Raw genomic sequence first — 25759 nt, 5'->3', positions numbered from 1 at the left:
ATCAAATAGACTCTGGATTTAGCCCAGAGCAATGTATTCATTATTCCAATTGGACTCTTAATATCTCACACGGCACAGCCAGAAGAGGACTGGTCACCCGTCTGAGCCTGGGTCCTCTCTAGGTTTCTTCCTAAAATTCGACCTTCTTAGGGAGTTTTTCCTAGCCACTGAAATTCAACACTACTGTTGTTTGCTCCTTGGGGTTTAAGGCCAGGTGTCTCTGTAAAGCACTTTGTGACAACTGCTGTTGTAAACAGGGCTTTTTAAATACATTTGATTGATTGATTGATTGCAGGCAATAGCTTGTTTAGAAGCAAGATGGTCTGGTTATAGATGGTATTGTGCCGTTATTCTGATAGTTTCTTTGTATTGTTTTGACTGTTTACACTCTCCACCCGTAATGTTTTTCAGACTATTTAACTGCCTCTGTGTCAGAAAAAGATAGTTAGGACACAACAGCTGATACACTTCTAATAACATACTGTCCTGTGCTTCATTATGCTGTGTTGGGTAGTGTCATTTACGAAGCGCTGCCACAAGGATTCATTTTTTTATAATAAAATGAGATGTGACTCCACCTTCCAGGCGCCGCTGACAGAGCGGTGGTTCTGGCTCCAGACTGGCATGGCCACCAGCAGACAGCGGTCCAGAGAAATGGCTGCCAGCAGAAAAGCAGAAACGAACAGGTTGAGGAAGAACACAGAGGTCTGGGCTGAACACAGCGGACCTGGGAGAAGATGACAAATTACTTACCTCTGAATAAACACGAAAAGGCATGCTCCACTGTCAGTATAGACATGGAATAAGTACAATGTGTCAGTGATCTAGCTGGAGAAGTGATAAACCTCTTGTTTCTCCCCAAGGGAATACTGTCACACACTGACCACCACATATGACAACCAGATATTCAGAAATGAGTATCTACAGTCTACAGGAGGAGCAAGCGAAGAAGAAGGGGCAGAATAGAAAGAATTTCTAAGAAAAGTGAAAAGTGGTCCTTGAGAGAGAAGGGTTTGAAGGAAGTTAATACAACAAAACAAGGTAACCCATACGGAAAAGTAATATATTTGAAATATATTTTTGCTATGCATAATGTATGTAGAATTTATGCTGAATATATGTCAAATACATTTAACTTAATTCAAAATACATTTTACAAATGTATTTACAAATGTATGCACACATTCTTCTTTATTCAAAATACATTTCAGGTATCAAAATGTATTTCACCTTTTATTCTGAAATGTATCATGGCAATACCACTACTTGCCTCTCTTATCCCCCAAATCTGGTTTAGTGTAGTGGTTAGCGCTCCTGATTGAGGGACATAAGGTCGCAGGTTCAAAACACCACCTTTTGTTCCTTCTCAGCTCGTCTCAACTGCTTCCTCTTTGGCAGGCTCTTCATTCTCCTCTTTGTAGACTTCCAATTGTTGCCCGGTTTCAGAGAGATTTTCAGCAGTTCCGCTTTCATTGGTGTTAGGGGAGGAGCAAGCAAAGAAGAAGGGGCTTTCAAAGAAAAGTGAATTTCAAAGAAAAGAAGAATTTCAAAGAAAAGTGAGAAGTGGTCCTTGAGATAGAAGGGTTTGAAAACATAAATCTATTTTTGCTATGTAGAATGTATGCTGAATATATGTCAAATACATTTAACTTAATTCAAAATACATTTCAGGTATAAAAATGTATTTCACCTTTTATTCTGAAATGGATTTAAAAATGAATACACACTTTCTTCTTTATTCAAAATACATTTCAGGTTTCAAAAGGTATTTCACCTTTTATTCTAAAATGTATTTAAAAATAAAAATACATTTAACTATATTCAAAATACATTTCAGCTATTATTAATGAAATGTATTCGAAAATAAATACATTTAAGTTTTGTCCAAATATATTTCACTGTCAACAATGTTCTCATTACAATTGTAATGTATTATAGAAAATAGATGACAACATTTATTTTGAAGCCTATATTAAAATGCATTTTCCAGGTCCTGTGAAAATAAAGAAAAGTGAGAAGTGGTCCTTGAGAGAGAAGGGTTTGAAGGAAGTTAATGCAACAAAACAAGGTAACCCATACGGAAAATAAATATATTTTTGCTATGCATAATGTATGTAGAATTTATGCTGAATATATGTCAAATACATTTAACTTAATTCAAAAGAAATTTCAGGTGCCAAAATGTATTTCACATTTTATTCAGAAATGTATTTAAAAATGTATGCACACATTCTTCTTTATTCAAAATACATTTCAGGTATCAACATTTATTTCACCTTTTATTCTGAAATGTATTTAAAAATGTATAAAAACATTTAACTATATTCAAAATACATTTCAGCTATTATTCCGAAATGTATTTGAAAATATATAAATACATTTCAGTTTTGTCCAAATGTATTTCACCTTTTATTCTGAAATGTATTTAAAAATGGCTTGCAGCACCTGGTATTCCAAGGCGGTCTCCCATCCAAGTACTAACCGGGTCGCAGGTTCAAAACACCACCTTTCCTGTTGTTCCTCCTCAGCTCGTCTCACCTGCTTCCTCTTTGGCAGGCTCTTCATTCTCCTCCTTGTAGACTTCCAATTGTTGCCCGGTTTCAGAGAGATTTTCATCATCTCCGGTTTCATTGGTTTTAGGGGAGGATCAAGCAAAGAAGAAGGGGCAGTATAGAAAGAATTTCAAAGAAAAGTGAGAAGTGGTCCTTGAGATAGAAGGGTTTGAAGGAAGTGAATGCAACAAAACAAGGTAACCCATATGGAAAATAAATCTATTTTTGCTATGTTGAATGTATGCTGAATATTTGTCAATTACATTTAACTTAATTCAAAATACATTTCAGGTATAAAAATGTATTTCACCTTTTATTCTGAAATGTATTTAAAAATGTATACACACATTCTTCTTTATTCAAAATACATTTCAGGTTTCAAAAGGTATTTCACCTTTTATTCTGAAATGTATTTAAAAATAAAAATACATTTAACTATATTCAAAATACATTTCAGCTATTATTAATGAAATGTATTCGAAAATGTATGAATACATTTCAGTTTTGTCCAAATATATTTCACTGTCAACAATGCTCTCATTACAATTGTAATGTATTATAGAAAATAGATGACAACATTTATTTTGAAGCCTATATTAAAATGCATTTTCCAGGTCCTGTGAAATTAAAGAAAAGTGAGAAGTGGTCCTTGAGAGAGAAGGGTTTGAAGGAAGTTAATGCAACAAAACAAGGTAACCCATACGGAAAATAAATATATTTTTGCTATGCATAATGTATGTAGAATTTATGCTGAATATATGTCAAATACATTTAACTTAATTCAAAAGAAATTTCAGGTGCCAAAATGTATTTCACATTTTATTCAGAAATGTATTTAAAAATGTATGCACACATTCTTCTTTATTCAAAATACATTTCAGGTATCAACATTTATTTCACCGTTTATTCTGAAACGTATTTAAAAATGTATAAAAACATTGAACTATATTCAAAATACATTTCAGCTATTATTCCGAAATGTATTTGAAAATGTATAAATACATTTCAGTTTTGTACAAATGTATTTCACTGTCAACAATGCTCTCGTTAAAATTGTAATGTATTATAGAAAATACACAACAACATTTATTTTGAAGCCTATTTTAAAATGCATTTTCCAGGTCCTGTGAAAGTAAAATGATGAAATGTATTTACCGACATATTGATTATATCACATTTAGGTGTTGAAACACATTTTATAGATGTGTACATTACCAAAATACATTTCATCTTAGTCACAAATATAGTCTAACATACTAAAGTGAACTTGGCAATACCACTACTAATACTAGTTAATCAAATGCCGCATTCCACCAATAAGCAAGTAGAAATGAGTTTCCTAGTTCCAACCATAGACTGTAAAAAAAAATGGACGACGCCCTTTCGCTCTTTTCCATTGGTGAAAACTGAAGCCGCCAGTGTCCCGATACGGCGCTGACATCTTGGACTTGCGTCTGCGCAGATAGCGATCTTGGGACCAGTTCTGCGCAGTAGTTATGCGCAGTAGCGAGCTGGAAGTAAAGCCGTAAAGCCGCGAAATCAACGGCCCACCCCTGTGCCCCGCCCTCACTCTCCCTCGCAGAATGCGTATACCGTAATCAATCGCAAATGTCCAAGTACAGTACAACCTTTGCTTGTTAAACCTAGACGATATGTTATAGCCTAACTTACATCATGTTTAACCTTAATTTAGAATAGGCCTAATACAAAAATTATTGGTAACTTCTAGCTAACGATCACCTGCTAGCTATTAACATGGCTATTAACGAGGCTTGTTGTCTTTTAGCTAACGTTAGCTGGCCCATTACATTTATTTACTAATTAAATAGCTTATAAATTTAACTTACCGAAAAAAATTCAGCACAATGTACTGCAGAACAACCCATTATGTCCGTGTGAAATTCTATCAATTATAGGAATTTAGAGATTAAATGTAAAGCACCAATCTCCTCAGTCCCCCGAAGATCGCGAAAAAAGCCTGATGGCGCTTCAGTGGCTCCTCGGCTCAGATAGCTGTCAATCACAGCTGTGAATCACGACGTCACACCACCGTTTTTAGAGCATTAAATAACTAACTAAAAACCAACTTATTTTAAAAACAAACTCTGGAATTTACATTAGCGTGATACAAACTACAGTAAATGACAGAAACCAGCTTCGGAAAAAAGATATTTGAAGGGTAATTTAATTGTTTAGTTGGTCTCGCGTCCCATTGAATAACATGGGGAGGGCGGGGTTTATGACCTATACTGGGACCACTCACCAGGGGGCGATCGAGACGTTTTGGCTTCACTTTTCAGGGCTTATGCGGCACGCTTGGTTCCAACTAGCATGTGAATGTCTCAGTCGCACAAATCCATGAGTCATTTACATCAGAAAGCAGATGTTTCACATCAGAAAGGAGACAACATAACATTATGTTGCGGTTGAGTGTTGAAAGATACATAGTTATTCTGACTGAGGTCGAATACAATTAGAGAATAAACATAGAAACACATGCTTAAAATGTTGGATGACAACAAAGTATATTTAATATAATAATATTTACAAAGCATTCAGATCAAACTGGTTTGCTAATAAAAGTATCTGACTACCATTAAACGAGGGCTTCCACTAACCCTCCAGTCTCCCAAATTATCACATATTTCAGCAAGCAGGTGACACTGTTGTCCCTTTCAACCCTCCCCCGACACGCACCCCCACACCCCCACAGATGATGTCATCGATTGTAGGCGTGTCCCTTCTGGCCCTGGTCCTATCAGGAGGAGCCTGGGCGTTTGTACCCACCGGGGGCGGAGCCTCGTCTCATGTCAGCATAACACAATCAGCAGTGCTAAAGAAGGTCACCGAGGTGTGCCGGGCCATCGCTCAGTTAGAGGGACAAGACTTCATCCATCCGGTAAGTGCGGGTGTGGGGGGCACAGTGTGTGTGTCTCTGAGAGTAGTGGTGGGGGGGTTATTTACTTTTCCATCATTCCTGCTTGACTATCAACCTCTCCCTTCAGGGTGATTCAGTTGAGGAAATTGTCCACGCCTGTCTGGGTCCCACTGCTATCGGGGAAGTGTCTGCCGCTAAGTTCAAATCCTCCCTGAATGAGATTTATGAACAGCACCCCCTAGTGGACCGAGACTTTGTGGACAGGTCGGCGACGAATTTACGCAGAAGGAGGTTCTTAATGTCAAATTGAAGAATTTAATTTAAATGACTCTTATTTGAATCCTTCTCACAACAGCCCACAGCATCACTTCAACTCAGAGCTGTTCGCTCAGGGCCGAAACCTGATCACCAGTGAGGTTTACAGCATCAAGGTTATTGTACGCGCTAAGAACTTCCAAGCTGCCAGAGAGACTCTGGGGAGGGTGTTACATACACTCCAGGTAAGGAAGGGGAGGGAGGGAGGGAGAGAAGGGGGGAGAGACAGAGAGAAGAGGGAGAGAAAGGGAAGATGAGGTGGCAGCGTATTGGTTAAAAGCCACTGGTCAGAAACCCCAAACTTAAAAGTAGAAAATATGTCATTGTGCCCATGATCAAGGCACTTACCTTTAACTACTGACACAAGTCATTCTGGATCAGAGTGTCCGTTAACAATTCAAATGTAAGGAAGAATGGCACGGAATGAGAAGATAGCAGGAGAAATGTATGGATACTGGGTGTACTGTGTTAATCGCAGTGTGTGATAAACCAATGTGTTTCCCAGGACTTCTACAGCCACAGTAACTGGGTAGATCTGGGCTACACCCAACCATATATCAACTTATTACGCCCCGACCTCCCACTGGAAAACCTAGCGGGTAAGACATGCCAATCTGTGTGTGTGTGTGTGTGTGCATGTGTGTGTGTGTGTGTTTGTGTGTGTGTGTATATGTGTGTGTGTGTTTGTGTGTGTGTGTATGTGTGTGTGTGTGTTTGTGTGTGTGTGTGTGTTTGTGTGTGTGTGTGTATGTGTGTGTGTGTGTGTATGTGTGTGTGTGTTTGTGTGTGTGTGTGTGTGTTTGTGTGTGTGTGTATGTGTGTGTGTGTGCACGGATGGCAAGGAACAAAAACAGATGAAGGAGAAGTGACAAAGCAGTTGACAAGCAGACACGGAGGGACACACACATCACACACACACGGATGTAACACACACACACAACAATGGGATGAGAACAATGATACAGATTGATGGGATATAACATTTGCAGGAATAATTTAGTAGACAGAGAGAGTGTGTGTGTGTGTGTGTGTGTGTGTGTACAGTACTGTGCATAAGTTCCAGACCACTCTTACCAAATGTGTGAATTTCTTCCTTTCTCTTAACTGTGGAAGTTTGAGTTTTTTGGTCTTTCTTATACTTGAACGTGCTGTTTTGTGTAGATTTCAAGACTCCAACCTGTAAGGACTGCACCAATGGTGGGTTCTGTCCCAACTCCCTCTTACCTGACATCCTCAGAAAGAAGAAACTCACGTCAGGATACATGGGGATCTCCTCCAAATTCAAGCCTAATGGTACGCACACACAGCTTTGTATTTACATTGTGGGGATCAGAATACAAAAAAATCCATGTTCCCTAAACCCAAGCCTAACCCAAGCCTAAACCAAACCTCAATTTTGTAACATTCATGCCAAAACATAAACTAGCCCTATTTACCAACCCTAAACACAATGCCTACATTTGAAAATTAACCTCAATTTTACTGAACCCAAGTTGTTTGTAAACCCCTGAACCGGAAATTGAATTTGTCCTGGTCTAAATGAGGACAGATTCATCATGTTTTATTATCCTTGTAAGGACTTCAGATGAAAACACACAAATACACAAACATAGCTTAATTTTTTTAAGTCAGGACTGGTCAATATTCTCAAGATTTGACCGGTTTTCGGTCAACACCTGGACGGTAAAACCAACACACAGAAAACACGCTCGCCACCCTCCTAATTTACACTACACACTGTCTCTTTTTGAAAGCCATCATCCCATCTCTCCACTAGGTAAGTGTAGTCATGGAGGCGCTGCAGACCTGACCGGCTTGGAGATTCCTTGGGGGGGCATCAGCAAGGATGAGCGTCGCCCCGACAATGAGGCCCTGCACAACACCGCCATTACCTTGGCTACCACCGCCAGCCTGCAGCTGTTGGACGACATCCGGGGTGCCGCCGGTGACAATGACTTTCTACGGTACAGAGAGGGGGAGGGGTTGAGTCAAGGACTATCTACAGTACAGAGAGGCAGAGGGGATGAGTCAAGGACTATCTACAGTACAGGGAGGGAGGGTTGAGTCAAGGACTATCTACAGTACAGAGAGGCAGAGGGGATGAGTCAAGGACTATCTACAGTACAGGGAGGCAGAGGGGATGAGTCAAGGACTATCTACAGTACAGGGAGAGAGTGATGTCAAGGATTATCTATTGTAAAGACAAGTGGAGGGAACAGGGATAAGTCAAGGACTATCAACTGTAAAGTCAAGTGGAGAGATAGTCAAGGTCTATCTATCGGCTCATTTACATTCCTATACATTTTCTGAGACATTTTGAAGAAAACTCGAGGCTAGATTATTTTGATAGTAAACCCTTTCCCTCCAAACAATAGCCACATACTGCTTCAAATGCATACATTACCCAAACATTACTCATACATATCCTGTGGAAGCTACTTACTCCTACTGTCTTTTTCTCTCTCTGTCTCTCTCCTCCCCAGCCTTATGGGCGTAGCACGTTCCTCAGTCTTGGCTTTTGTGATCGACACCACTGGGAGCATGAGTGATGACATAGCTGAAGCCGAGCGAATGGTCAACCAGATCATCGACAGCACGCAGGGAACACAGGACGAGCCCTCCCTGTACATCCTGGTGCCCTTCAACGACCCGGGTAAGGCTGGGTTTAGCGTGTTCTCCTCAGCTCCCTGACACTTCTGTGAGGTTACGGGTTTGGCTGGACCGGAGGTCCTCAGCATGGGTTTGAATCCTCAGCAGGGGTTTGAATCCTCAGCAGGGGTTTGAATCCGGCCCAGTGATATTTCTGCAAAAATGCCAAATGTGACCTTGTGGGAGACTTTTCACCGACCTCTCAAGGCACACATTTTACAGTTGGGGTTAACAGGATAAGGGAAATAGGACTTTGAATGGGAAAAGCGTTTTGTATTTACGTGTATATCTTTTATTTGTGTTTCTGTATAGAAGAAAGATGGTCATGCTCTTCATGACTCAGCTTTGATATTTTGTCAGTCTGGCTAACATATCGCTGGACTTTCTATGCGCAGAGTAAGGCAGCTGGCTTGATACCACTACTTATTTATCCCTTAGAATCTGTGCACTAATAACTTTCAAACTGATGAATCCCTTACAATGTAATGCAATCTTCTGAATTAAATGAAGTAATGTGTTTGCAAAAATGTGTTTGCATGTAGAATTTGGACCCTTGATAAGAACGACAGACCCTAACGTCATGAAAGCGGAGGTTGATAAACTCACCGCCCATGGAGGTGGAGACCCACCAGAGATGTGCCTATCAGGACTGCAGGTACAGTGACTGACATGGCTGTCTTCCAATTAGGATTACGATTTTTTTCCCCCTTTTTTGTATGTAGTGCGCCTGATTAAAATACCTTAATCTCCAACTCCCTTCTACAGTTGGCGCTGACCGGTGCCCCAGCATCATCCCACATCTACGTTTTCACTGATGTTGCTGCGAAGGACATTTCACTAAAGGACACCATCGTCGCCCTGATCAGAAGCACCAAGTCCACAGTGAGTAATTATTTGAACACTTCCTGTTCAGAAGGACCAAGTCCAGTTCTTTCAGTTCAGAGGCAACCAACATTTCTGTGAGAAACCCATGCAGTTTATTCACTTCCAAATAATCCGTTTTTTGTCAGGTTTTTGAACCTAATTGACGGTCTCTCTGTCTCCCCAGGTGTCTTTCTTCATAACTGATGGCGGAGCTAGCCGCAGGAGGAGGAGGCGTTCAGTTGATATGTTTGACATCTACAGGGATCTGGCCCTTGTGTCTGGAGGTCAGGCTATTCGGGTCAGCAAGGCCAACTTGCCTCAGGCCACTGGGATTATTGCTGACTCATCCACCTCTGCTCTGGTGAGTCAGTCGGCCATTTTGTTTTGGATCAGTGGTTGAAGTGAGATCATTCAAAACAACAACTAATTGTTTACATTTGAAGTAAAACCTTGATTATGAAGCTATAATTACCTTTTTTTCCCGGTTAAATTGTGTTTGCTGACTGGTGTTTTATGTTAATGTATTTTGTGCGTATTTCTGTTATTGCTGTAATACAAGGCACAACTGCAAAAGAGACCTAGATGTCAGGTTGATTCACTGTGTAAAGAAAAACGTAAACATGAAAATAAACGTCAAAGGTACTCAAGCCCCACCCCCCTCAAAATTAACTGCCTGTCATCGTAATTTGGCTGTAATACTACTTATTGTGTCAGTAATGATTTTCTATAACGTAAGCCAAATTTGCAATGTTTAATTTTGAAAGTCACATATGTTTATTTATATAGCACAATTCATACATAGAAGAAATTCAGCTTGTTTTACAAAGAAAAAGATAAAAACTATAGAATAAAAACAAATACTAGAATTAAACTAATAAAACAACATGATAATAAAACAGAATAAAAACAAAATTAAAACCTAATTGGTAGATTCAGTAGTAGATTCCATGAGGAAGCTATAAAAGCTGTAAGGCTAACAGTGTGGTTAAGTGAAAGCACTCAGTCATAGGCATGTGAAAACTGTTTCTAACCTGGATTAAAAAGTTGATACGTTTGGGGCACATTTAAGATCTTCTGGTAGTTTATTCCAGTTGTGTACAGCAGAACTGCTAAACGCAGCTTCTCCATGTTTAGTTTGGACTCTGGGCTCTATTAGCTGACCTGAGATTTATAAACTAAAAGCACCATTTCAAAATCTATTCTGTAATTTAATGGAAGCCAGTTCATTTAAGAACTGGAGTGATGTGCTCTGTTCTCTTGGTCCTGATTAACATTCTAGCAGCAGCATTCTGGATGAGCTGCAGCTGTTTTACAGTCTTTTTGGGGACTCCAGTTAAGGAAACATTTCATAAAAAAATTACACATTTCAGCAAAACACTACACATTGCAATAAAATGCTACAATCAATAATAAAACTGCTCAACAACATACTGAACAACACATGCCCTATTCTTTCAAATTCTCTCTTTTTCTTGTCTTCAATCTTACTTTCTCATTCTGTCCATTTCTCCTTTTCCGTAGGTGACAGTGCTACAGCGAGCAAGGAACCCGGGCAAACCTGAGACGTTCTCCTTCCAGCTGGATGAGTCTCTGACCAACATCACCATCTACATCACTGGAAATACCGTCGCCTTCACCCTCAAGAACCCGGCAGGTAAGGACGTCCAACCCCTAGACACTGATCCATGGTCAGTTCTTAGTTACAGGTTCTCCTCATGGAGTAGGAAGAAGTTAGCAAGTGGAAAGACAGAACACATATATTTCCAGCTGGGATATGGAGCTGAGGCTGGCTAGCTTTTAGAAATCACCCTCTGGTGAGAACTTGTGCTGTACCTTGTCAACCTGTGATTACCCTGATTCTCCCTCCTCAACTCAACTAGGCGTCACTCAGACAGAGACCGAGGCCAGCGGGAAACTGGGGACCGTCCAGAAAGTAGGCAACCTCTACCGGATACGCCTGGCCTCCAACAAACAGACAGGATTATGGGAAATCAACATGAACTCCAACCAGCCCTACACACTGAAGATCACGGGTGAGTTATGGCCGCCATCTAGTGGTAATTGTGACCTCGGCATGCAGAATTAAATAGTTTTTTAAAAACGGCTTGTTTTTTTATTTTTTATTCTGCGTTTGAAGATCACATTCACCACTAGAGGACAGCCATGAAACATTTCTGCAGATGCTGTTTAAAATACTGTAACTGTTAATATTGTATATAAGATTGGCACGCAGGTTTGGCAACGTAATTTAGAAAACCAGTCGTGAGCTTGTTTATGTGTGTCTGTGTCGGTGTGTTTTTGTGTGTGTTTGTCCCTCTAGGTCAGAGTACCATTGCCTTTATTTATGATTTTGTGGAATCCTTTGGAGGACCACATCCAGGATACGCCCCGATATCTGGCCGTCCAGAATCAGGTAACAACAACACTGTTAAAAAGAAGTCTTTCTAGAAAGGACATTGAACCACGGGTCTACACAGCCAGACTTTTATCCTCCAGTTCATCCTTCCTTATTCCTCTCTCCTCCTCCTCCTCCTTCCAGGTGTTCCTGTAATTCTGTTGGTGTCAGTGTTGGGCAGGAAGGGACCAGCCTCGGTAAAGGTGTCTAATGTTGTCTTGGTAACAGTGTCAGAGGTCATTGGTGGGACCTTGGAAGATGTGGGCAATGGAGACTTCCTGGTTACTGTAACCAAGGTCCCTGCTGGCGAATTTGTGGTACTAGTGAATGGGACTGACCTGGTGTCCACCACTTTGTTCCAGAGACAGTCCACCACTCAGATGTCCGTTTCCAGTGTCACCATCAGGGTACGTGAAGATGACACACTTCCTGTTTACACTGACGTAATGTTCAATCCTGAAGTAGGCCATATTGGTATATAGACAATAACAAGAACTAAGAAAAATAGACAAGAATAGACAATGAACGCTACATAAATGTTTCAGTTTTTGTAAATTGGCCAACAACATGAATAAATTGCACATTTTCACCTTCGTGAAGCGTTTTTCCCACTCCTCAACAATTCTTCTTCTCCTTGTCCTCTCCTCCTCACAGGCCGTGGTGGACAGAACCATGGAGCCTGGTAAGGCCTTCACTCTTCCATTTGTTGTCATGACAGACAGCACAGGAGGCACTTATAAAATCAATGCCAGGAATGACAAAGACTTCACTATGATCTACCCCACCAGGTAGGAATCATGTGAGGAATATAAAGACCCCAGCTGGCCTGATCCCAGATCTGTTTCATTCAGGTGACCTGTTGACCAGAGGATTTGGTGATTTCCACATGAACAGATCTTGGACCAGATTATCTAAGCCTATTGATCAAAACAAGTTCATTCTCTACTCTACATGACATGAGTCAACAATGGTAGATATTGTTCTCTTCTGACTGAATTTGTTCACTCCAACATGTTGCTAAATGCTAACTTCAACAGTGTCATGGTGGGGACCGGAGGAAACGCCACCGCTAATCTGACCATCACAGCGCCCGCCAACACTGAGTCAGGGACGGACATCACCCTGACCGTCGAGGCCGTGGCCCCGGGATCTGTTGACTCCAACTACGTCGTCCTGCGCCTCTCTGTCGTCACCAAGGTAACAGTAGATTGAGAAAACATAAGTGTCTACAGATGCAGTATTTAATTTTTAGTATATATTGAGCAGCATGGAAGTCATACTGCAGCTATAAAACATGATGTAATTCTGTTTCCTCTTTCTCTCTCGTTCTCTCTCTCACTCCAGGTGACAGATTTCACTCCTCCTCAGTGTGAGGTGGTCAATGTTTCCGCGGTTGACTGTCCGGCCGACCCGGTGTTCTGCAAAGCCTCTTTCTGGCAGCTCTCTGCTAACCTGACCGACGGCGTCAACGGCACGGGCATCGCCACCCTCAAAAGCCGCCAGGGCGTCGGCAGCCTCACCCACACCGACCTGAAGCAGATGTTTGTCGCGGCGTATTTCAACGCCTCCTGCTGCTCTCGGACAGTGGAGCTGGTGGCGATGGACAACGCCATGAACGTCGGGACGTGTTTGCATTCCCTGCCTTCCATAACCACTTCTGCCGCCCCTTCCACCGCCCCTTCCTCCGCCCCTTCCACCGCCCCTTCTTCAGGCCCGCCCTCCCTCACCCTCAGCCTTCCACTATGGTTCTGTCTCCTAGTTTCTGCCTTGCCACTATACCATCCAGGGACCTACTGATCTGACCTACTGATCTGCTGCGCCACCGGGGAAGACCTATACATTTATACTAAGTTTGTCTAAAAATGTGAAAGTGCCCGCATACTTATTCTAACAATGCATGTTTTAAGAGGGACAGAACTGGGAACCTTAAAAGAACATGCTATATTCCGTCTTTCACATACCAAAACAAACCTTACAGGGGTCAGAAGCATATGGTTACGTTGAAGTTCTCAAAAGAAATTGCTAGTGAAATGTATTGTATAAATACCTTATAGTCAAAAGTTGACTATAGTTATGGCCATGGTGGTGCGGAATGTAACCAACACAGCACTGACACAGGCTGCTCTTACACACAACAACATTTGACACTGTGTTTACCCGAGGTCCACAAAGCCCTCGGGGGCCTTGTCATTACAAACTGGTCTGGTTCTTAAAACATGCGCCTGACTTCCCCTTTTGACAGACCTACAGCTGTCTAGAAGCCAAACAAACTGTCCTCTAGACAGCTTTTTTTTGCACAAGCTCCTCTGACTGCCTGGATAGGATTCCGCATCTGCAATTCACACTCCCTCTGTTTTGGTGAAGTTTTATGTTAATGTATTGTTGAGTTTTTTTTATTGCTGTAATTCATGGCTCAACTACAAAAGAGACATACTGCAGGTTTGATTCACTGTGTAAAGAAAATAAAAAGCTAAAAATAAAGCTCTACTTCATCATTTAATTATCAAGGTACTCAAGCCCCACCCACCTCAAAATAAACCAATTGTTACAGTCATTTTGTTGTAATACTATTGGTTGCTCCACTGATTTTTTTCATTATACAATATAATAATGTAAATAAATAAACATTCTACCAGATGACCTTTAGCAGACAATGTTACCCAGACTGACTAACATGAGCAATTATATTAAAATACCATACCTCAGGACCTTTCCATTACTGGTTCCACACACAAACCACTGGCTTATCTGCCTCCCTGATCACAATCATGAATATTTAATATTACACCTTTGGAAAAAAGCAATGGTGAAAGTTGATATTAAGAGGAATCAGTTACAAATGAAAGGTTGTTAACAAACACCAGGGTGGGTACTAGGCATAATCAACATATGTGGTTGCTTAGGCCCCCACCAATAGGGGACCTCCAACAGATAGGGCTGCCCCCGACCAATTGGGGAGAGGGGGGCCCCAGGTCAAAATTAGCTTAGGGCCCCCAAAAGGCTAGAAGCGGCATTGAGAAACATGCCTCAATTTATTAAAAATGTTTAATAAGAAAAAGCAAGATTTCTTTTTTTTCTCTTTCCCTCTATCTCATTAAATAATTGTTTATGTGCTATAAAACGTCCCAGTGTGTGATGGATTAATAAATGCAGATGTTACATTAATTAGAACTGGGGTTTTGGACCATTTATAGATCCCGCCGACCAATGAAATAATTGAACACTACAGTAATACAACACAACAACACACCCAACAACATAAGCTCTTCACACTAATCTTCTCTCTCATCTTCTCTCTTTTTTTTTCTTCAATCTTACTTTCTCATTCTGTCCATTTCTCCTTCTCCTTAGGTGACAGTGCTACAGCGAGCAAGGAACCCTGCCAAATGCTGAGAAGTTCTCCTTCCAGCTGGATGAGTCTCTGACCAACATCATCATCTACATCACTGGAAAAAGCCTCACCTTCACCCTCAAGACATCCAACCCCTACACACTGATTGATGGTCAGTTCTCAGTTACAGGTTCACCTCATGGAGTACGATGAAATTAGAAAGTGGAAAGACAGATCACATACATTTCCAGCTGGGATATGGAGCTGAGGCTGGCTAGCTTTTAGAAATCACCCTCTGGTGAGACTTTGTGCTGTACCTTGTCAACCTGTGATAACCCTGATTCTCCCTCCTCCACTCTACTAGGACAGAGACTGAGGCCAGCGGGAAACTGCGGACCGTCCAGAAAGTGGGAAACCTATACAGGATACGCCTGGCCTCCAACAAACAGACAGGATTATAGGAAATCAACATGAACTCCAAGAAGCCCTACACACTGAAGATCACGGGTGAGTTATGGCCGCCATCTAGTGGTGAATTACGGACATTCACGTCCCAGATGTGCATACAACCAGTCCACCAAATGGCCTTGCACTTCTGTTTCTGAAACCTCACGGCAAAACCATGCAGAATGCACAGAACCATGCAGAATGCACAGAACCATGCTCAACGTTGGTGGTTTCCAGCCCGTCCATGGCCGCAGGAACATGTTCGGAGCAGGGGGTGTGGACCAAGTGGTGGAATTGAACTTTGTGATAAAAATGTATTTTTTTTAGATTGTAATTTGGGTTCACAGGTTTGGCAAAGTCATATAGAGAAATAACGAGTCGTGTCTGTGTCCATGTGTCTGTCCCTCTAGGTCAGAGTACCATTGCCTTTATTCATGATTTTGTGGAATCCTTTGGAGGGCCTCATCCAGGATACGCCCCGATATCTGGACGTCCAGAATCAGGTAACAACAACACTGTTAAAAAGAAGTCTTTCTAGAAAGGACATTGAACCACGGGTCTACACAGCCAGACTTTTATCCTCCAGTTCATCCTTCCTTATTCCCCTCTCCACCTCCTCCTCCTTCCAGGTGTTCCTGCAATTCTGTTGGTGTCAGTGTTGGGCAGGAAGGGACCAGCCTCGGTCAAGGTGTCTGATGTTGCCTTGGTGACTGTGTCAGGGTCAGAGGTTGTTGGTGGGATCCTGGAAGGCATGGACAATGGCGAATTCACTGGTTGAGACAGCTTTATAATACCAGCCCTTTTCATCTCACTGGTTGAGACAGCTTTATAATACCAGCCCGTTTCATCTCACTGGTTGAGACAGCTTTATGGTACCCACCCCTTTCATTTCACTGATTGAGACAGCTTTATGATACCAGCCCTTTTCCGTCCTGTTATGTCATCTGACTCAGGTAAGTTAGTAAATGTCAGGGGGAGGCCATAAGCCAACATGAGGTTTCCTCTGGGTATCTCTCTGGTCATTGATTGATTGTTTATTGCAGTAAGTAGTTTCTCCCCATTCTCATTGTAAAAAAAAGTAAAAGATTTATTGCTTAACACTGTGTATAACTTCAGACAAATGCAGCGTACAAATGCTGCGTCCTGGCGGTGGCCTCCCGGTGGGGGAACAGATTCAGGAGGACCTACTTTTGGAGGCTGCTCCACCCTCCTTCAGCAGGGCGTGGTGCTTCCCTTTGCTGCCTCCACCTCTGTCCCCAAGTGAACAGCCTTCTTTTCTGCCTCTTCCGACTCCTCTACCGCTGAGCAGCTTCTGGTTAGCGTGTATATACCTCCCCAGGTCCTGGAATCCCTTTTTCTTTTTGTGATCTTAGTCACTGAAATGAGGAGGAAATGAAGGTCAGTCTCATACATGTTTTGGTTCTTAGGACAGGATACACCGACGGAATCTCGAGATCAGCAGGATCAACGCTCCGTAAAAACAATCCTGGCTTGTATACATATACAGCTCCGGGAAAAATGAAGAGACCCCTGCATCTTTTTCTTTCCTTTCCAAAAAAGTTGAAAAGGAAAGTTTTGAGTGAGGAACAGAAGCGTTAAATTTGTAGTGGTCTCTTAATTTGAACCCACACTCAAAACCATCCTTATCGACATTTTTGGGAAGGAATGGAAAAAGTGCAGTGGTCCGTTAATTCTTTCCGGAGCTGTATCTCCCAGTCAGCTCTCAGCTGAATAGACTGTGAATAGGTACAGTCCTTGTCCCAAGGCCATGTTCATGTCCTAGTCGGTTGTAGGAAACTCCTCAACTTGCCACCTGGTTCTAGTTAATCACATGCCGCATTCAACCAATTAGCAAGTCGAAATGTTCTGGGTTTCCTAATTCCAACTAGCAATTTCACAGTCACGAATCCATGAGTCATTTTACATCAGAAAGCAGATGTTTCACATCAGAAGGGAGACATCATAACATTATGTTGCAGCAAATGTTAGATGACAACAAAGTATATTTAAAAAAACATTGTATTCATTAAATATTTACAAAGCATTCAGATCAAACTGGTTTGCCAATAGAAGTATCTGACTAGCAGTAAACGAGGGATTCCACCAACCCTCCAGTCTCCCAAGTTATCACATAATTCAACAAGCAGATGACACTGATGTTGATGATGTTGTCTTATACCCCAAACCCCTCTCAACCCTCCCCCCGACACGCACCCCCACAACCCCACAGATGATGTCACCGATTGTAGGCGTGTCCCTTCTGGCCCTGGTCCTATCAGGAGGAGCCTGGGCGTTTGTACCCACCGGGGGCGGAGCCTCGTCTCATGTCAGCATAACACAATCAGCAGTGCTACAGAAGGTCACCGAGGTGTGCCGGGCCATCGCTCAGTCAGAGGGACAAGACTTCATCCTCACGGTAAGTGCGGGTGTGGGGGGAACAGTGTGTGTGTCACTGAGGGTGTGTGGGGGGAACAATGTGTGTGTCTCTGAGGGTGGGTAGGGGGGGTTATTTACTTTTCCGTCTTTCCTGCTTGACTATCAACCTCTCCCTTCAGGGTGATTCAGCTGAGGAACTTGTCCACGCCTGTCTGGGTCCCAGTGCTATCGGGGAAGTGTCGGCCGCTAAGTTCAAATCCGCCCTGAATGAGATTAATGAACAGCACCCCCTAGTGGACCGAGACTTTGTCGACAGGTCGGCGACGAATTTACGCACGAGGAGGTTCTTAATGTCAAATTGGAGAATTGCATTTAAATGACTCGTACTGAACCAACTTATTTGAATCCTTCTCACAACAGCCCACAGCATCACTTCAACTCAGAGCTGTTCGCTCAGGGCCGGAGCCTGATCACCAGTGGGGTTCACAGCATCAAGGCTAATGTACGCACTGAGAACTTCCACGCTGCCAGAGAGACTCTGGGGAGGGTGTTGCATACACTCCAGGTAAGGAAGGGGAGGGAGGGAGAGAAGGGGGGAGAGACAGAGAGAAGAGGGAGAGAAAGGGAAGATGAGGTGGCAGCGTATTGGTTAAAAGCCACGGGTCAGAAACCCCAAACTTAAAAGTAGGAAATATGTCATGGTGCCCATGATCAGGGCACTTACCTTTAACTGCTGACGTAAGTCATTCTGGGTCAGAGTGTCCGTTAACAATTCAAATGTAAGGAAGAATGGCACGGAATGAGAAGATAGCAGGAGAAATGTATGGATACTGGGTGTACTGCGTTAATCGCAGTGTGTCTGATGTTGCCTTGGTAACAGTGTCAGGGTCAGAGGTCGTTGGCGGGACCGTGGATGATTTGGGCAATGGAGACTTCCTGGTTACTGTGACCAAGGTCCCTGCTGGCGAATTCGTGGTTCTAGTGAATGGGACTGACGTGGTGTCCACCACTTCATTCCAGAGACAGTCCACCACTCAGATGTCCGTTTCCAGTGTTACCATCAGGGTACGTGAAGATGAAACACTTCCTGTTTACACTGACGTAATGTTCAATCCTGAAGTAGGCCATATTGGGATATAGGCAATAACAAGAACTAATAGAAGAATAGACAATGACCGCTACCTAAATGTTTCAGTCTCTGTAAATTGGCCAACAACATGGATAAATTGCACATTTTCTAATGTGGACCAAACCCACTCCTTAACAATTCTTCTTCTCATTGTCTACTCCTCCTCACAGGCCGTGGTGGACAGAACCATGGAGCCTGGTAAGGCGTTCACTTTTCCATTTGTTGTCATGACAAACAGCACAGGAGGCACTTACAAACTCAATGCCAGGAATGACAAAGACTTCACTATGAACTACCCCACCAGGTAGGAATCATGTGAGGAATATAAAGACCCCAGCTGGCCTGATCCCAGATCTGTTTCATTCAGGTGACCTGTTGACCATAGGAGTTGGTGATTTCCACATGAACAGATCTTGGACCAGATTATATAAGTCTATTGATCGAAACAAATTCATTCTCTACACTACATGACATGAGTCAACAATGGTAGATATTGTTCTCTTCTGATTTAATTTGTTCACTCCAACATGTTGCTAAATGCTAACTTCAACAGCGTCATGGTGGGGACCGGAGGAAACGCCACCGCTAATCTGACCATCACAGCACCCGCCAACACTGAGTCAGGGACGGACATCACCCTGACCGTCGAGGCCGTGGCCCCGGGATCTGTTGACTCCAACTACGTGGTCCTGCGCCTCTCTGTCGTCACCAAGGTAACAGAGGATTTAGAAAACATAAGTGTCTACAGATGCTTTATTTATTTGTAGTATATATTGAGCAGCATGGAAGTCATACTGCATCTATAAAACATGATGTAATTCTCTTTCCTCTTTCTCTCTCGTTCTCTCTCTCACTCCAGGTGACAGATTTCACTCCTCCTCAGTGTGAGGTGGTCAACGTTTCCACGGTTGACTGTCCGGCCGACCCAGTGTTCTGCAACGCCTCCTTCTGGCAGCTCTCTGCTAACCTGACCGACGGCGTCAACGGCACAGGCATCGCCACCCTCAAAAGCCGCCAGGGCGTCGGCAGCCTCACCCACACCGACCTGAAGCAGATGTTTGTCGCGGCGTATTTCAACGCCTCCTGCTGCTCTCCGAAGGTGGAGCTGGTGGCGGTGGACAACGCCATGAATGTCGGCGTCTGTCTGTACTCCATCGTCCGTTCCTCCGTCCCGCCCTCCCTCACCCTTACTCTGCCGTTATGGGCGTGTCTTCTAGTCTCCGCCCTCTTCAGTGAACCCTTCAGGGGCCTACTAATCTGATCCGAGGGGTCGCGTTCTGCCCGCCAGCCCAACACTGATTCATGTGAAATGTAATGTTCCAGACGGACTACATTATCCTGCGCGTTGCACCAACCATAGAAACACGGGACACCTCATCGACAGCATAAATATGTATCAGATTATGCTGTCATCAAGTCATCTGGAAAGCTTAAAAATAAAGACCCATCCAGGTGTTTTTAGATCAATAGATTTAGAATCAATAGAACATACTCACAAATCCCAGTCAATCACGGCATATTAATAGCTACATCTGGTAGCATCATTTGATGGCCATTCTACTTTGCCATGCAAATGATGGCATCATAATGCCGTTGCCGTGTTTGCGGTAAAGAGGACAATGTCACAATGCAGTGGAAATGTGTAGGGAAAGACCCTGAATCTCCTAATTGCCTGCTATGAAAATATGCCTAAATTTAGATTATTGCTGCTATGTGTAAAACACTGTATATTCATGTCGCCATTACCAATCAAAGGCATGCTAAAAAGAACAAGCTCATACAGATGACAGCTAGTCTTTAGTAACCAGTTCTAAACCTGTTGATGATAACCTCTTAATGTTTTGCTGTGAAAACAGCTAACAGATTGGGTCTAATTGTTATTGCTAGTATAAATGTCAACCAAAAAAAGCTCTATTTTCCTTTTATGTTGTGAGTAGTGTTGGATTACAACTAAATGTATACAGTTATAACAAACCAGATGAGAACTATGCTAAGCTAAGTAAAGCTAAGCCTTTTGTGCTTGTAAATGGCATAAAAACTGTGAAAATTGATTAAATGTCTTGCATTCTTTCTGAACAATGTTGTGTCTCTGCATATAATATGTATCTGCATTTTTGTGGGGAGTTCAGAGTGAGAGAGAAAGATTGAGGACAGAACAAACTGTGTCTCCGTTCTCTTAAGACCACGAATAGATCTTCCTCTCCTTATAAACCCATCCAGGTCTCAATCCGTGGATCCGCGGATGCAGCACTCTGTCCGTTGCATAAATATGAATGAAAACGTAATCGCTGTAATTGTCCGGTTTTAATGCATATTGTATGTAGCCACCTTCTTGAAGCTTTCTGTGTTTTGTTTGGGTTGCTATGGGGACCACAGCCAACTTGTTACCAGGCAACGACATTGACCTTGCATCTTAGAAAGGCTAATGTGTAAAGACTATAGGGATTACATCGCTATATGTGATGTATTAAACTGTAATACATTGTTTGTATTATAAATATGATATAAAAATGTTCTTCTGTCAACGTAGTATTAGGATGTTCTTGGGTTTTTGGGAAAAAGTTTGTACCATACCATACCATCTTCTTCCGCTTATCCGGGGCCGGGTCGTGGGGGCAGCAGTCTAAGCAGGGATGCCCAGACTTCTCTCTCCCCAGACACTTCCTCCAGCTCTTCCGGGGGGACACCGAGGTCGTTCCCAGGCCAGCCGGGAGACATAGTCCCTCCAGCGTGTCCTAGGTCTTCCCCGGGGTCTCCTCCTGGTGGGACGGGACCGGAACACCTTCCCAGGAAGGCGTTCCTGAGGCATCCGAAAAAGATGCCCAAGCCACCTCAGCTGACCCCTCTCGATGTGGAGGAGCAGCGGCTCTACTCTGAGCTCCTCCCGGGTGACCGAGCTTCTCACCCTATCTCTAAGGGATCGCCCGGCCACCCTGCGGAGAAAGCTCATTTCGGCCGCCTGTATCCGGGATCTTGTCCTTTCGGTCATGACCCAAAGCTCATGACCATAGGTGAGAGTAGGAACGTAGATTGACTGGTAAATCGAGAGCTTCGCCTTGCGGCTCAGCTCTTTCTTCACCACGACAGACCGATACATCGACTGCATTACTGCAGAAGCTGCACTGATCCGTCTGTCAATCTCCCGTTCCATCCTTCCCTCACTCGTGAACAAGACCCCTAGATACTTAAACTCCTCCACTTGAGGCAGGCACTCTCCACCAACCTGAAGTGGGCAAGCCACCCTTTTCCGACTGAGGACCATGGCCTCGGATTTGGAGGTACTGATTTTCATCCCCACCGCTTCACACTCGGCTGCAAACCGTCCCAGCGCATGCTGAAGGTCCTGGTTAGAAGGGGCCAACATGACAACATCATCTGCAAAGAGCAGAGACGAAATTGTGTGGTCCCCAAACCTGACACCCTCCGGCCCCTGGCTGCGCCTAGAAATTCTGTCCATAAAAATTACGAACAGAACCGGTGACAAAGGGCAGCCCTGCCGGAGTCCAACATGCACTGGGAACAAGTCTGACTTACTGCCGGCAATGCGGACCAAGCTCCTGCTTCGGTTGTACAGGGACCTGACAGCCCTTAGCAAAGGACCCAGGACCCCATATTCCCCTCCACAAGATGCCGCGAGGGACACAGTCTAATGCCTTCTCCAAATCCACAAAACACATGTGGATTGGTTGGGCAAACTCCCATGAACCTTCCAACACCCTGTAGAGGGTATAGAGCTGGTCCAGTGTTCCACGGCCCGGATGAAAACCACACTGTTCCTCCTGAATCCGAGGTTCTACTATCGGCCGTATTCTTCTCTCCAGAACCCTGGCATAGACTTTCCCGGGGAGGCTAAGAAGTGTGATCCCCCTATAGTTGGAACACACCCTTCGGTCCCCCTTCTTAAAAATAGGGACCACCACCCCGGTCTGCCATCCCAGAGGCACTGTCCCCGACCGCCACGCGATGTTGCACAGGCGTGTCAACCAAGACAGCCCCACAACATCCAGAGGCTTGAGGTACTCAGGGCGGATCTCATCCACCCCCGGTGCCTTGCCACCGAGGAGTTTCTTGACCACCTCTGTGACTTCAGCCCAGGTGATGGACGAGCTGTGCAAAGTTATATAATTAATCGAAACATAAAACAATAAATAAAAAGAAACAAGAAGACAGTTAAGCACAAACATCCCTTAACTGACTCAAACCAAGGAGTTTTAAGACGAAATTTAAATGTCTCAGTGGTGGGGGGTGACCTGATAATAACGGGCAGTTTATTCCACAGTCTAGGGGCCACAACCGATAAGGCATCATCACCTTTTGTTTTCATCCAAGAATGTGGAATGGTTAAAAGTAACTGATTTGATTATCTAATATGTAATATTTAATAGAAATGAGCACAGAGTACTTCAAACAAACTGAACGAAAAAAAAGGCTTTACCTAAACGCCACTCACCACTGACGGGCAACATACAGCGACAAGCAACAATAACCGACAAGTGAGGGGAGCAGAGGAGAAACATTTAAACACATACTGATGACTTAATTGGGACCTGGTGTGGGTGACAATTGGAGACAAAACAAATGAAGGAGTCCGGGGTGAGTTCATGAACAAATGGGAAACCGGGAAAAGCGGGAGATGACGGAGCCGTCCGTCACCTCACCCTCACAGTCGGGGAGATATGGTCCCTCTTCCTGGTACCAGTCAACAATCTAGCAGCCGCGTTCTGGACAAGCTGCAAGTGTAATGATGATGAGGGACAAATTCCAGAGTTCAAAGAATTGCAACGATCAGTTCGAGATTATATAAGGCCATAAACGAGAGGAAGGATTTTAATTTTGTAATAGTCATCAGATGAAAAAAGCTACATTTGACAACATAATTCATTTGTTTTTCAAATTTTAAGGCTGAATCAAAGATAACACCTACATTTTTTGCAAGGGGGTGCACATTTGTGGACTAACGAAGATGAGTAAATGTTTTCAATTTTAACCGAAAAGGTTCTATCTTTCAAATTAGAATTGAACCAGTGTAGAGCCACACCCTGGATACCAACCCCTTCCTGGAGACGATCCAGGAGGATGACATGATCAACAGTATCGAAAGCTGCACTAATGTCAAGCAAGAGTAAAACACACACAGCACAATTTCCAGAGTCACCGAACAGCAACAAATCAGTCAGTACCTTAAGAAGTGCTGCTTCTGTGCTATGGTGTTCTCTGAAACCTGACTGAAAGTTGTCCAACATATTCTTTGAGAGCTGAGAAAGAACAACCTTTTTCCAGTATATTAGACTCTCCATTAACTAAAATATACAGAAGCAACGTGAGCATAAGACTTAGACGGGCAGATTTTTCAATGATGACGACAGCTCACGTCAATTCCTTGTGTCGTCCATGATTTCCGGGTCCCATGAATATGGGAGATTTTGTCTCCGAGAGCAGCTCCGCCTACTGTCGCTGTGATTAGCTGGCTCTCGTTGGAAATGAATGAGAGAGTACCTCTTTATAGCTCTAGCTAGTGGACAGTGTGAGCGTGCCTCGTGCAGTCTAACCAATATATAGCTACTTCGTCGCTATATTTAGCGATTATTCAGACCCCTTGAGGGACTCTTTTGAAAAAAACAACCATCGACAAATATAGTGACCTTTTCTTGTGTTATTATTTGACTTTTGGAGACTCTGACCTGAAAGCACATATCATTCTTACTTCTCTCAATGAGTAGCGGGTGCTGCCGTGGGCCCATCCCCCATCCCAAAACACTCTCGGGCAGCCCAGTCCTCGCGCACGAGTCCCTCCCAGCTGCAATCAGAACAGGAGATGTTCACCCCTCTGCATCCAGAGACTGCAAATGAATCGCGAATGCGGGAAGCCGCCGCTGGCTGATCACGCCCTGGCTTACCTTCAGGGTGGGATGAAAATGTAAAATGTTCTTTGTCTAAAATAAATCACTACACAAAAATAAATCACTGCATTTGACTCTCACAGTCTGTCACTTACTCACCTCATCCACTGTGTGTCCCTCTCTGTGATATAAGCTAAGCATCAAGCTGGCTAGCTCATCATGTCTCAGTCTAAATTGTACACAAAAAAATACAGAAATGAGAGGGAATCAAACCTTGAATTCAAAGGCTGGTTGAAGCCGTTTATTGGAGATGATACACGGGCATACTGCCTGTATTGTAAGGCTGATTTCTATGCCAAACTTAGTGAGGTAAAAAGACACATGACAACTCAAACACATACTCAAAAGGCAAAGCCTTATGACAGTTCCACCCAAAACAAGCTGCCATTTATGGTTAAAAGAACTGACTCGACAAAAAAGGCTGAGGACTGTTGTGGAAATTCTGAAACCTGATGCATTCTTACTGTTTAAAGGACTGAGTCCCATTGTTTGGATGTGAGAATGAATGAGTTACTAGTTAAAGATGCTGAGAGGGATCTGGTATTTGTCCAAGGGGGACATCCTTGACCAGCATCCTTGTACTCGTAAATCTGTATAACCCTTTATTGTCTCTGTTGTTTGTCCAGGTGCTGTGAGTCTGCTCCTAGAGTTGATGAGGTTACCCATGTGGGGGGGGGGGGGGGGGGACAGCCTGCCCTTTGGGTAAACTCTTATGTGACAAGACAGATGGCAGCATCTTACCACACCCCTTTTATATGTAATGAATACGGATTGTTCATGTATGGAGTTAGAGACTTCTCGGATGATAATGTATGTAAGCGTTTGACGCGTCTCTCATATTTGCAAATATTAATAAACTGTTAGAATGTGCCTAGAGTATTTCGTCTCTGTACTTCCTTCTTAAAGAGTTCTGATCGATAAAA

The 25759-nt window shown here is 43.3% G+C and overlaps 2 protein-coding genes across 2 annotated transcripts in view; both read left to right on the top strand.

Annotated features, from left to right (window-relative positions):
- Positions 1–3214: 3214 nt before the first annotated feature.
- LOC117594093 (von Willebrand factor A domain-containing protein 7-like) overlaps positions 3215–25759 on the top strand; it is a 56400-nt gene continuing 33855 nt past the window's right edge. Inside the window, exons 1-14 of the mRNA XM_034290921.1 lie at positions 3215–3244; positions 5266–5451; positions 5558–5694; positions 5786–5930; positions 6251–6344; positions 6907–7038; positions 7523–7709; positions 8229–8398; positions 8937–9049; positions 9160–9276; positions 9443–9619; positions 10780–10912; positions 11139–11291; positions 15842–15934. Of these exons, the coding sequence (XP_034146812.1) occupies positions 3230–3244; positions 5266–5451; positions 5558–5694; positions 5786–5930; positions 6251–6344; positions 6907–7038; positions 7523–7709; positions 8229–8398; positions 8937–9049; positions 9160–9276; positions 9443–9619; positions 10780–10912; positions 11139–11291; positions 15842–15934 (1852 nt within the window). The 5' untranslated portion in view covers positions 3215–3229. The remainder of the gene's footprint in view (positions 3245–5265; positions 5452–5557; positions 5695–5785; positions 5931–6250; positions 6345–6906; positions 7039–7522; positions 7710–8228; positions 8399–8936; positions 9050–9159; positions 9277–9442; positions 9620–10779; positions 10913–11138; positions 11292–15841; positions 15935–25759) is intronic.
- Positions 19149–21006, top strand: LOC117594097. Its single transcript, XM_034290962.1, has 3 exons — positions 19149–19240; positions 19490–19649; positions 19796–21006. The coding sequence occupies exons 1-3, from the start codon at positions 19164–19166 to the stop codon at positions 20195–20197; spliced, it is 639 nt and encodes a 212-aa protein (XP_034146853.1). The 5' UTR covers positions 19149–19163; the 3' UTR covers positions 20198–21006.

Source organism: Esox lucius, chromosome 25 (genome assembly GCF_011004845.1).
Source record: "Esox lucius isolate fEsoLuc1 chromosome 25, fEsoLuc1.pri, whole genome shotgun sequence".
In the NCBI taxonomy this organism is placed as follows: domain Eukaryota; kingdom Metazoa; phylum Chordata; class Actinopteri; order Esociformes; family Esocidae; genus Esox; species Esox lucius.
This window is presented reverse-complemented; position numbering and strand designations above follow the sequence as displayed.